The sequence below is a fragment of the Amphiura filiformis genome, chromosome 17, assembly GCF_039555335.1.
Source record: "Amphiura filiformis chromosome 17, Afil_fr2py, whole genome shotgun sequence".
In the NCBI taxonomy this organism is placed as follows: domain Eukaryota; kingdom Metazoa; phylum Echinodermata; class Ophiuroidea; order Amphilepidida; family Amphiuridae; genus Amphiura; species Amphiura filiformis.
In genome coordinates this window covers 22,379,555-22,392,572 of record NC_092644.1, presented here as the reverse complement: position 1 = coordinate 22,392,572, position 13,018 = coordinate 22,379,555, and the positions used below count along the sequence as shown (strand labels likewise).

At 36.8% G+C, this 13,018-nt stretch overlaps 1 protein-coding gene across 3 annotated transcripts in view; it reads left to right on the top strand.

Moving 5' to 3' along the window:
* LOC140137477 (band 7 protein AGAP004871-like) overlaps window positions 1-13,018 on the top strand; it is a 141,755-nt gene that overhangs the window by 119,137 nt on the left and 9,600 nt on the right. For all 3 annotated transcript variants that reach the window (XM_072159189.1, XM_072159187.1, XM_072159188.1), the window contains exons 5-6: window positions 4,054-4,206; window positions 6,306-6,412. In XM_072159189.1, coding sequence (XP_072015290.1) covers window positions 4,054-4,206; window positions 6,306-6,412 — 260 coding nt within the window. The remainder of the gene's footprint in view (window positions 1-4,053; window positions 4,207-6,305; window positions 6,413-13,018) is intronic.

Genomic DNA, 13,018 nt, shown 5'->3' with positions numbered 1-13,018 from the left:
AAATGCAAATCACGGGGGTGACACTAAATTCACGGTTGTTCTATTAGCAACGCAAAATCTATGAAAAATTCAGCTGGTTTACTAGCTAGAAAGTGAGGCCAGTTATCGATCCGTTATAGCTCGTTATGAATAATTCATGTTCGACCCCTTGGATCATGTTAATTGAGTTTCGCAAATAACAACGTTGTTAGTTTTGCGAACTTTGCCTGTTCAATGAGAGTATAGCGCGCCCCAATACATCTGGGCACAAACCAGGCGAAAACGATCCAGTTTAATGAAATGGCGGACGGGTATTCCCATCAGGCACCAGTGATATGTTTTTTCAAAGAAAGTCTACTAATTTGATATGAAATGACATTTTGCAATTTGCAAAGTCAAAATTAGGACTTGCTGGCAATAATATGAAGGAAATATGTGACAGAGGCAATGTGGGAAATACAAGTAGTATTTAAGTTATAATAACCTTTGATACCCGACCTGACCTTCCATCATGGCGCCTTATTCGTCTTATGTATTTCTATTATGCTCTCAAGTAAAATAAAATACCAATCTGCACTGAGTAGACAATGTTACTTGGCTCCCAGCATGAATTATTGATTTTATACGGAGGTAAAGAAATGCACAGTGTATGTACATGATGTGCAAGCATACTCCAAATATTTACGGTAAATCTGAATAGTGGTCACATGTTGAAATATCATGTGTTCGGGAAATCACGTGGCAACATTTTAAGATTTCAGGCTTGTTTACTAGTTAATTGCCCTTTGTACTCTTTATTATTTATCTTTGTTAATTAACATATATTTTAAATGCTGATAAATCGTGGTTGGCTGCCCATGATATCTGTTAAATTCAATGTTTTATGAATATAATTCTACCACGCAGAGGGGGTCACGCAGCAGAATTTCACATCACCTGACTTAGCTAGATTTCGAAGCTCTGCTTTTCAAATTCATGTAAATTTCAAAGTTTATACATTTAATATATTTAATATGATACTAATTTTTTGTTATAACCAACTGGTACACGAAATATACTAGCTTATTACCTATACAGAAATGTGATTATCAGCCTCCACTCAGCAAATTGACATGCCTGGCATATGCAGCCATTCTCCGTCTGGGTAACATGACTGTCGCCCTCAATACGTCTGAGCACAAATTTAAATAACAATACGCTATTTACATATCAATGTGGCCTCATGCTAATTAAAGCTGCCCCATCCAGGAGTTCATCTATGTGCATATTTACATAGAAATTTAAAACAACTGGCCGAAGAAGGAAACCTACATAAATATGTTTTCTATACTTCACTTGACCCAAATATATGATTTTTTATGGTGATAAGACAATCGCACAAGGAATTTTAGAGGGATTTTGATAGCAGTTCCATTAAAAAAAAAGCTGCTATCATAATGAGACTAAGATCTAGAAACACCCCCGAAATGCCGTTTTGGGGAATTTGATATATAAAATGAATTCACCTAGCATACCTAATATACCATGTACATGTCAGATGTACGGTATATTGTATTGGCAAATATCCATAAAAGCGTTCATTATAAAATTATTTTGATAAATTGTCACATTTTATGCCATGTATTAATATCCTTAAAAGTAACCGGTGGATTTGCGAACAATTTGTCGACATAAATGACCTTCCCGGAGAAACGGTAGCCCAAAATGGGTTATATTTCATAATATGCAGACGAATGGTCAAATTAATAGAAAAATACCTGTGATAAATTTATCTGTACATATTGTCGCACTCCGAGTGACGTATAGTATATTTGCAACTCTGTGGTGGATTTGCGAACAATTTGTCGACATAATGATGTTCGCGGAGAAAAGGTGGCCCAAAATGCGTTATTTTTGGTAATATGCAGACGAATGGCCAAATTAATAGAAAAATAGCTGTGATAAATTTATCTGTACAAATTGTCACACTACGAGTGACATATGGTATATTTGCAACCCTACTGTGGATTGGCAAACGATTTGTCGACATAAATGACCTTCGCGGAAAAACGGTAGCCCAAAATGGGTTATATTTGGTAATATGCAGACGAATGGTCAAATTAATAGAAAAATACCTGTGATAAATTTATCTGTACACATTGTCGCACTCTGAGTGACGTATGGTATATTTGCAACCCTGTGGTGGATTTGCGAACAATTTGTCGACATAATGATGTTCGCGGAGAAACGGTGGCCCAAAATGCGTTATTTTTGGTAATATGCAGACGAATGGCCAAATGAATAGAAAAATACCTGTGATAAATTTATCTGTACAAATTGTCGCACTACGAGTGACATATGGTATATTTGCAACCCTACTGTGGATTTGTGAACAATTTGTCGACATAAATGACCTTCGCGGAAAAACGGTAGCCCAAAATGGGTTATATTTGGTAATATGCAGACGAATGGTCAAATTAATAAAAAAAATACCTGTGATAAATTTATCTGTACAAATTGTCGCACTCCGAGTGACATATGGTATATTTGCAACCCTACTGTGGATTTGCAATTGACCTGGGGAACATATTGGAACATTTTGCACGGGTCAGCTCAAAAGACATCACTAAGTTCTGGGGCCAAATCTTAGAATTGCGTTATCTGGACATCTGTAAGAGGTACAGGGCTCAAACTCGGTGACAACTCATGACCAGGGGTGAATTATGGAACATCTTGCAGGGGTCTGGTCAAAGGTCATCTGGGTCAAATCTTAGAATTGCATTTTCTGGACATCTGTGAGGAGTACAGGACTCAAAACTCGGTGACAACAAACCTCATGACAGGGGAACATTTTAAGAACATTTTGCAGGGGTCAGATACCTCCACAACACCAACATGCCCCAGCTAGGTTTGTGGTCTATGACCACCATTTGTCTCTAGTTCCAGTTGAAATCCATACACTCACTATAGAAGATATTTCCTTAATCTCTAACATATGGGTGTGATGATTTCCAATGGAATCACCCATTCAGGTAACATCATTTGAAATTGACACACCCTGTGTGAAGTATTAAGGTCGTGTTTTCCATAGGGGGTGTATGGATTTCAACTGGAATAGCCCATTTATGATTCCCATGTAAAGAAGTGTTGTTTCTGACATTTTGCTGTACAGTTTATTGACCCGTTTATTGAATATTCGTAAATTTCGTGATTTGTACAAGCGTGGTTAACAGTCAGATAGGGGCTATAGTCTTTTACATGCATTGGAACGTAGAGTGCTTTAGCTAAGGGGTCTATTTTCCTTTCACCTTGTTCATATCACTCCATAGATCCGTCTAATGGCTTTCGTTTAGACAGCATTACAAGGCCTGCCTGTGTATAACAGGCTATATTCACATGGATCAAATCATATGCAACAATTTATTGTACATGTTGTAATCGTCAAAAATGGGAAAGGTCAAACCTGAATGTTTCTTTACGTTACTTTGTTGCTTTTCATTATTATTATTATTATTATTATTATTATTATTATAATTATTATTATTATTATTATTATTATTATAATTATAATTATTATTATTATTATTATTATTATTATTATTATTATTATTATTATTATTATTATTGAAGACCGAATTAAAAACACCGGTTTGCGTATGACGTCCTGTCAACCAGACTAAAATGCCATACGCAGGTTAGCAACCAATCATGCCGCGACTTTGCCCTGACATCAGACGCAAACTAGTCTTTTTAATTCTGTCTTCAATTATATCAGCGTCGACATAATTATTCTATGCACTCGCTTAATATGAAAAATAATTAGTCGTAATCAACATACTGACGAAAAACAGATAACTATAAACCTCACGAGTCCGTATCCCTTTGTATTATTCCTACTACAGGGGGCGTCGTTGCCGAATTTTGATGACGTGTTTATCTTGGTCGCTACTCGCGCTCCGCGAATCCATAAAGCACTTCACGAGTTACACAAGGAGGGGTTTATAGTAATCTCTTATTCGGAATAAATCACGGCGATTATGATTATTATGTTATTTTTAACACACATGTTGTTATTTATTTGTTTTTCTCCGATAGGTTTTGTCAAAGGATAGTGTCACAGTAACCGTGGATGCCGTGGTCTATTTCAGAGTATTTAATCCAGTTATGTCTATTGTTAATGTAGAGAACTACCGGGGATCCACCCGACTATTGGCTGCAACTACATTAAGGAATGTCTTGGGAACAAAGGTAAACACTTCCTTGTATATAATTAATCAAATTGAAAGTTAATTTTACATCGTAATCATAACAATGTACAGTACCGTATATCATGAAAAATACAGTAAATAAAGTATAGGCTATAGTACATAATAAGAATTATCAACATTATATATAGTTAGATCAGTGTTAATGAGAGGCTGCGATCCCAATAATGTTGATCATATCGTATGTAGCCTGTCACGTCCCTAACTTATAAAGTGTACGTGACGTTGTTGAAATACGGTGCCCGGTTTGTGAGCAAAATCTTGGGGTATTCCATCAATTGTGTGCATTTTGGTGAAGATAGGGTGATAGGTATAAGACGCTGTGCCAGTAAAGAAGAAGTTGTGTGAACTGATGTGGCCATTGACTGACTCTGTGTAAGAAAAATGTCGCTCAGAATCTATTTGCTTGCATCCGATTCAATACACACAGCTTTTGCTATATTAGAGCCCCAGATTAGAGCGATAAGTATTTTAAATGTTGACAATGAAATTTCGTTTTATGAATAGATTGTTAGTATTTCAACTTGTCAGAAAGGAATAATAATGTTTACTATGTGACTTCACGATTGCAAATACGATTTCGTGTGTTACCATGAACAAATAGATGTCTTTATACTTTATACGACGGACAGACTTGCCTCATTTTGTCTGTTATTATATGGGTTGGTTTTACAATGTGATTACTTGAGTATTTAATCTGAATGCCAAAAATGGATATGACAGACGTCGAAATGCCTTTGCAGCATTTGTCCATATTATCCACCTTCGCATTGTATAAGTCTTACTTTAAGAAATACATGGCGATCTTTGAAGGCCTCGTGCAAGAAGCCCCTATCTGCAATAATTGCTACCCTATAGACATTTGAAAATGTCTGATTTTGATATGTTTTACAGATATTTGTTCAAAGAATAAAACTTCGTTCTTGTCTCTGGTATTGTATTAACTGTTCTTCGGCATATTAAGCGGAGCCTCAACAATGTTAGTTGACAACATTTTAAAACAAGATAACTTATTTTTTAACAACATATTAGCCGACTTATTGCCATATCTACGTTACTATTTTAGGTACCCCAGTACATTGCCTCCTTAAACTATTTACAATATACGGGTTATTTACTTATGGTCTTGTTTACCTGCAAGAAATCATGATCAGCCATAAATCCAGTCGGTGGTATACGTGACATGTGATACAAATGTAAATTGATACTAGAAAACATCTATGTCAAAAATATTTGAAGAGAGTAGATGGAACATTCGGCTGACATTATGATATCTGTTTATTCAATGGGAGTCTAATCAGTTACGGTGCAGGTTGCAGCATAACATCGCTAACTGTGTGATCTAGATAAATGATTGTCTGATACTTGAAAAATGGATTACAACAGGGCGAGTGTATGCTGAATGTTTAGTAAAACGAAAAGGAGACACATAACGGAGGAGAAGAAGAAGGAGGAGGAGGAGGTGAATAAGAAGAAGAAGCAGAAGAAGAACCAGAAGAAGAAGAAGATGATGAATAATAATAATAAGAAGAAGAAGACGAAGAAGAAAACGAAGGAGAAGAAGAAGAAGGAAATGAAGAAAAGAAGAAGAAGAAGAAGAAGAAGAAGAAGAAGAAAAAGTAGACGAAGAAGAAAAAGGAGGAAGAGAAGAAGAACAAAATGAATAAGAAGAAAAAGAAGAAGAAAGTGAAGAAGAAGAAGAAGAAAAAGGAAGAAGGAGGTGGAGAAGAAGAAGATGAATAAGAAGAAAAAGAAAAAGAAGAATGAGGAGGAGGAAGGGGAAAGGAGGTTAAGTAGGAGGGAAAAGGACGAGAAGTAAAAGAGAATAAGAAGGATGAACATGATGAAGAGGAGAATAATAATAATATATAATGTAATGTTATTTAATTTAAACACCCCATATGTTAGAGATTAAGGTAATATCTTCCATTTATTTTAAAGTATAATGTGCAATGTAAATGTAATGTACTGTAATGTACACAATGAGATCAAAGCGTTAACAACTAGATTATAAACATACAAAGACATATTTATATGAGTTATTACATGTATAAGACGTTTCATTTTGTCATATTTTTGCAGACTTTGGCTGAGATGTTAAGTCACAGAGATGCAGTGAGTACACAGATGCAAGAGGCCCTCGATGAGGCAACAGATCCATGGGGAGTCAAAGTTGAACGAGTAGAAATGTAAGTAGCCTGCGACAAGTCCTTTCACAGCTATATAATCCCGGGTATATAATATATCATTCTGTGTGTTTTCTTAGTTAGCAAAACAGTTACTGCTATAATGCCACATTAATTATAATTATGTCAGGAATTTGCACAATATTTCAAAGAAGGAATAATGAGGAAAATGTTACCAGTTCAATAAGCCAAATCGGTATTGAAATCTGCAATGTATTGTGGGACAGTTTTTTACAGTTTGGGGGCACTTTGCACTTTGACCTATCGGAAAAATTAATCTTTTTTGTGCGTACAAAGTATTATTATTTTAAAAATTAAATTACCTGAATAAAAAAATGTTTGAAAAACATGATTATTTCATAAATTAATTATTCAAAATATTGTTAATGATAACATTGTTACAATAATAAATGAATAAATAATAATTTCCCCGATATGTCAAAGGTCAAAGTGTCCAAAACCTGCTCTCAAAAACCGGAAGTTACAATACCGATTGGACTTGTAGCCCAAAATACTACATCAGCATCGAAACCATCGTGGTTTTTTAACAATTTTTATTTCACCATCATGATTGTTCTATTGCATGCTAACTGAAACAAGGTTCTAAAAATAAACAAATTGTTTTCGTGGATATTGCTACTTCTAAATAGCATACTAACGTTGTCATCATTTGCTTTCACTGACATTGCTGCTATTGCTTTGCCAATGACGTCGTACTATTTTGTGTATAAAAAGGTAGTGGTATAAATTATGAGCACGACGATTAATGCTTAATAGCTAGAGAGAGGGTATATCTATATCTGTCTTCATATTATTTTGCATGACACGTGACTTATTAAGTATACTTGCGAAACAACTGCACCTGCTCAATTGCCTATAGTCAACAATGTAGTCTCCTCCACTGATCCCCTTGTTGTGTTGGAATCAAACTGGCGGCGGATGAGACTATCAACAATAATAAACCGTATGGCTACAAAACTCGCGTGAAAGTACTGGAGGCACAAACAAGTGACAGATCATATGACTACAACATAGTGCTATTTAAACCAATCGAAATGTTTTTATTTTCCATACTTTAATTTATGGGGGTGCAACATGTTATATTGGTAATGTAAGGTGTTGTATGTTTGATATTTTGAAAGGAAGACCTGAATAAGGAAATTGAATTGTATAGTTTGCTTTATCTGAGAAGTCAAGTTATTCTAGAATCATGTGTCCAAGTTCAACCACCCTGTGTAGAGTACGTTATGTGTAACCATGACAGTTGAAAGCGGCCTCAACTGACGCGTTGACGCTATACTGCCACACCCGGGGGGCACTCCAACTTTGCAGGCCACGCGTATATGTAGGGCTGTTAAGACCCCCTTTTCAGCATCGCTGTCACCCAAAGACCCCACATTTTTTTTACGAACACATGCTCTGTCACCCGCAGACCAGGCCTGCCGTTTGAGGCGAGCGATCGCTCTCGCTCGCCACCGCTCGCCCAAACTAAATTTCTAGCGAGCGATTTTAAACTCGCCAAAGACACTAAATATCGCTCGCTGCGAATCGCCCAAAATTGAATCCAATATCAATTTACATGCAAGTTTCAACACTTCAGTGTATCCTGTATCCGATCTACAGTAATAAGTTAGCCTGGGCTTAAAACATGGATACGAAAGAAAGGTTGTGAACTGTGTGTAATATTGTTTCATATTAGTACGAGTGATTCGATTAAAATGTAAAGAGTGATTCGATCACTCGCCTAGCATCATGCTAGCGAGTGATTGACTACTCGCCTTTGAAATCTAGACGGCAAGGCCTGAAGACCCCCTATTTTTCCATTTGATCTGTCACCCAAAGACCCTTACAAGTTCAATTTGAACAGCATCTTTCATTTATCACTGGTTTTGTTACTTATTTTGAAAAAACAAAGAAATTTGAAGCCATTTAGAACTAGAAATTCGATTTTCGAGGTTTCTGTGGCGCTTTTTCTGCTCTTACCCAAAGATTCCTTTAAAAAAAGGTCATGTTCTCACCCAATGACCCCATATTTTTTACATTTTGCTCTCACTGAATGCCAAAAATCATGCTCTCACCCAATGACCCCATATTTTTTACATTTTGCTCTCGCCGAATGCCCCTTAGTGCGAAAGTGCCAGCCCTACACCTATATCCATTTAATATTGAAGTGCCCCTCCCACACCCCACCCCACCCCCCCACATCAGTGTGAAAAATGGTACAGTAATATAGACTTCCTTGCTCTGGACTTCCTCTCAAAATATTTTCATACAAACCTACAACGCCATACCAATAGCATGTTACGTACGCGCACCCCGACACACGCAACCCAAATAAGCACAAACACCAAACTAAAAAGAACCCATCTACAATGAATACTCTTCACCATTGGGCATTCACGATTGTTGACTGGATATGTTGAATACATCTATATTTCTTCAATGGCAATGCAGCTTAAATTAAATGGCATTCGTAATAAATTCCCCGTGGTTCATTGAGCTGTGCTCATCATGCTCATAGCGCTTTTCAGGTCTAGATATAGGTCATGCTAATATGCCTGAGGATGGTTTGCTCTCAGGTAATACAACCCCATGTGTAATATGAAAATAACATTAAAAGACGATGCACATCTCTAGTCCAAAAAAGGTCAACTAACTAAATAAAATAATGGCAATACCATGAAGATATTACTAACTCCCTTCTTAAAAAAACAGGTGATTTGGTGTATGCTATACTATCAAGGAGGCGATGAGGAATAAACTGATCAAAACATTTTGCCATGAAAAGAATTTAAGGAGACAATGGATATGAGCAGTTTCTGGGCCGATATATGGAGCAGAAACTGATGCTACGTGGTAACATCATTGGTAAATCCATGACTCAATGATCGATATTTACTAGCTTCCCTTCTTCGTCAAATCCGCATAAATCAAGCATACTAAGCATATCAACATATATACAGCATGCTGCATTCTTTCAATTCATTGGTTTAACTAATCGCTCGTCGCTCGGCGATGAAGTGTAAACTCAATTTTAATGTGATTTTTCTTCAAATCCTAGAGCCACGCTGCTTCAGAAAATGTCACGGTGTAGGAATTTATGTCAACTTGAATAAAATATCCATCAACTTTCTAGCACACGACGTATATGTATTGAACTTTAATTTATGCAAAATTCCCTGCATGTTATGTTTTTCAAGATTTTCAATGCTCCATTTCAACCAGTGTTGAAATGAAGACGTGAAATGATGGAATAGTTTCAGAATGTCGTAGCTTGCTCTTCATAATTGTGGCGGTCAATTATTTGCTTTATTTGTTTATAGCCATATATAGTTACATCTTAATACTATGTTATGTGTTATATTAGCCTCTCTTTCATTTTCGTGCAAATCTTCTTCAATATTACACAGCGACATCGCCTGGTAAATAATTACGTTGTACAGCAAGCAAACTAAATCAATACCCGGGATCAAAAAACGTTTATCTGCTATGCACGATTTAATATTCATACGATAAATCTTTGGATACCGGGGTAGAAAATGATGACTATCTCCCGTAATTTTTGGTTGATAAAGAAGCCAATTGTAAGGCTTGCACTTGAATATATGTGTTGAAAGAACATGATATTCTCTAGCGAGCGTATTGAGAAACAACCGTGCGTTTTGAAATCAAAAACTGACAAAAATTCATATTTTATATGTGCAGAACAAAACAAAAATGACAGCTGCCCTCATTCATAAACACTTCGTACTCGTATACGGTACATAACACGGTACTAGCCACAATCAGGCAGTCTAAGGCAGATGACGTACCAGGCTCACTGACATCTACAGAGGTCAGTCACCAGGCTATTGTTAATAGCCTTAGTCGGATATCCCTCGGTCCATTATGCGTCTCAAAACTATTAAACAGGTCGGAACGAAATGGCCATGCGTGGCTGTTGAAACAAGTTGATTCGATCTACCATCATGGCGATTTCTGCCATGAAGATATCGGGGCGATGACACTGTGTACTATACAGCCAGTTTTACATTTTGTATAAAAAGTACTGACATAATTATAGTATTATGGTTTATGCGGAGATTTATGACGTAACTCAAAATCCTCTCCAAGAGGGTTCATCCTACTCAAATGGAATGAATTATGGTTACACAAACTCATTCTCTACGACGACCTTCAGCTATGGTGGAATTGAGGTTAATGGACTTTGACATTGAAAATGAGAGCAATCACAAATGTTCGTGGTAGCTGATATTTTACGATACAGTAACATCCCAATAGCAACGTGTAAAACGCAAGGGCTACGCAATAAAGGAACAAGTATTGTGCTGTTTACAACACGGCGTATTGAAGATTTAATTTCAGAGGCGATTATAATATGCCTGTAAGGAGGGAGGGAGGGAATCCGGGAATATTGAACTGCACAAGTTGCCAAGAAAGCAAGTAGAATTTATTAACATATACAATGCCGTAAGCTTTCAAGGGTTTTCCTGGAAATTAATTAAGGTTAGAAATGACTCATTTTTCAGAGAACCTCTAGACTGACTGAAACACAACAGTCGCATTTACTTGTTCTTTGCGTCAGAGTATTATCCTCCTGAAAATGGGGGAAGTACCCAACTGTATACCCATGTGCCACTGTGATGAAATGGTATGTTCGTATTTGTGTTTGTTTGAGTAAATTTTTCTTGCATACAGATAAACATAATATTTTGTTGAAAATGTTCGTAAAATATCATATTAAATGGCGTCTGACATTACCCGAAGCATAAACACTTGTTAATTACTCACAAAACATTATTTGATACAGATCAATCTTAAGAAAAATTAATTGCGCCCTGTAATTGGGGAATAAATAATACTAAAAGCAATACAATTGTCAAAGATCACTCAAACCAACGTCTTAATTTATAAGTTGTATTCACACCACATCTTCCCATTCAACGAATTGTTGACGATTATTTTCCAAGCGGTACTCTGCTTATAAGGTGAATAAACTCCTTTGAATTGAGTTGAATCGAATCGAATTATTATTTTAACCATCTGTTTGCATTTGTCTTTATTATCATTTTCAACTAATTCCATTAGCATTGTCCTTTTATTGAAATATGCATGAGTCCCATCGGTGATACATTTGTCTCTTACGTCCCATATCACTGCCTCCCATCTATGATCAACAGAACTGACGCAGTGTTCTGCACACCGGATTCAACAAGATTTCCCTATATATGTTTACATTTATGACTAGCGATCCTTAGAACTAGCGTGCCTAATGACTAGCGGAACTTAAAGAGTAACAGACGTAGACCATTGTGTTTTACTGATATTGCTAGGCTCCGATTACTTTGCCATAGAAGCAAACGATTCGTGAATTAGATGGTATCGTTTTCACAATAAGTCGCTTTGTAAAATTTGGACCTTAATTTATTTTCTTTCCAGTAGCTTCCACTTTTATACCGTTTCGTTGCGGGGATAAATTAGAACCGTCGTGGAAACAAGCAATCTTGTATTACTCAGGCTATTGTGTATCAATTTACTGGTTTCTTCAGAGGTGGTGTGTTTCTCTTCCCTAAGGCAATCCCAACCCGGCAAACACCGGTGTTGTGGTGTAACGTAATATTGCTGCAGATATAATACAGAAACTTCTTAATTTAAACCACACATATAGATAGTACGGTTGCCTAAAACCATGTTCTTGACCAGCATGAAAATGAGACACATTTGTCCGACATCGGATCCCCGATTTGGAAATTCAATTGAAGGAAACAATTGAAATTGAAAAAACGATTGCGCAGGTTGCTATTTCAGTCAAACTTAGGATTAGTGGTACTATCGAACTTTTTGACGGTCGGCCCTTAGGACTAGCGAGCCATAGGGCTAGCGAGCAATAGGACTACGCGACCCTTAGGAATAGCAACCCTTAGGACTAGCGGCCTTTAGAAATAGCGACCCTTAAGGAATAGCGAGCCATAGGACTAGCGAACCTTTAGACTAGCGAGGCTTAGGAATAGTGACCCTTAGGACTAGGAACAGTGACCATTAGGATTAAGGTGCCATAGGACTAGCGGACCCTATGTAGACTATTTTTTACTGACATTGCTGCAATTCCTTTGCCAATGACCTCACACTATAAAATCTAGTCTTATAGAGAATGAGCACTGCGACTAATGAGATTATAAACTGACAGTAAATACCAGTTGTAGTTTAATAGATTGCTTTGGCTAGGGATCCAGAAAGTTAGCCCATATCCCCGGGGGCCACTCAAGTATGATAGTGTATGCATGCGTGACCAAATTTTCTTTAAGCACCCCCTAAACGAGTTTTACCCTACCAGCAAATTTAGGCCCTTAATAAGGTAATTTAATATAAAATTTACCCCAAATGAGTTTTTTTGGCTAGTAAAATGAACAAATGGACCCTTTTTGGACTTGTAATTTACCAAAAATGTAAAAAGGTACCCTAAACAAGTTGTTCAGCTTCAGAAAACTACCCTTATTCTTGAAAATCAGTGTTTTTAGACCCTAAATGCGTCACTCGCGTAACTTGCCTTGCCTAAAAAAAACCACCCCCTTTTCCTTGCTTTTTTGGTCACGCATGCATACAGACCAT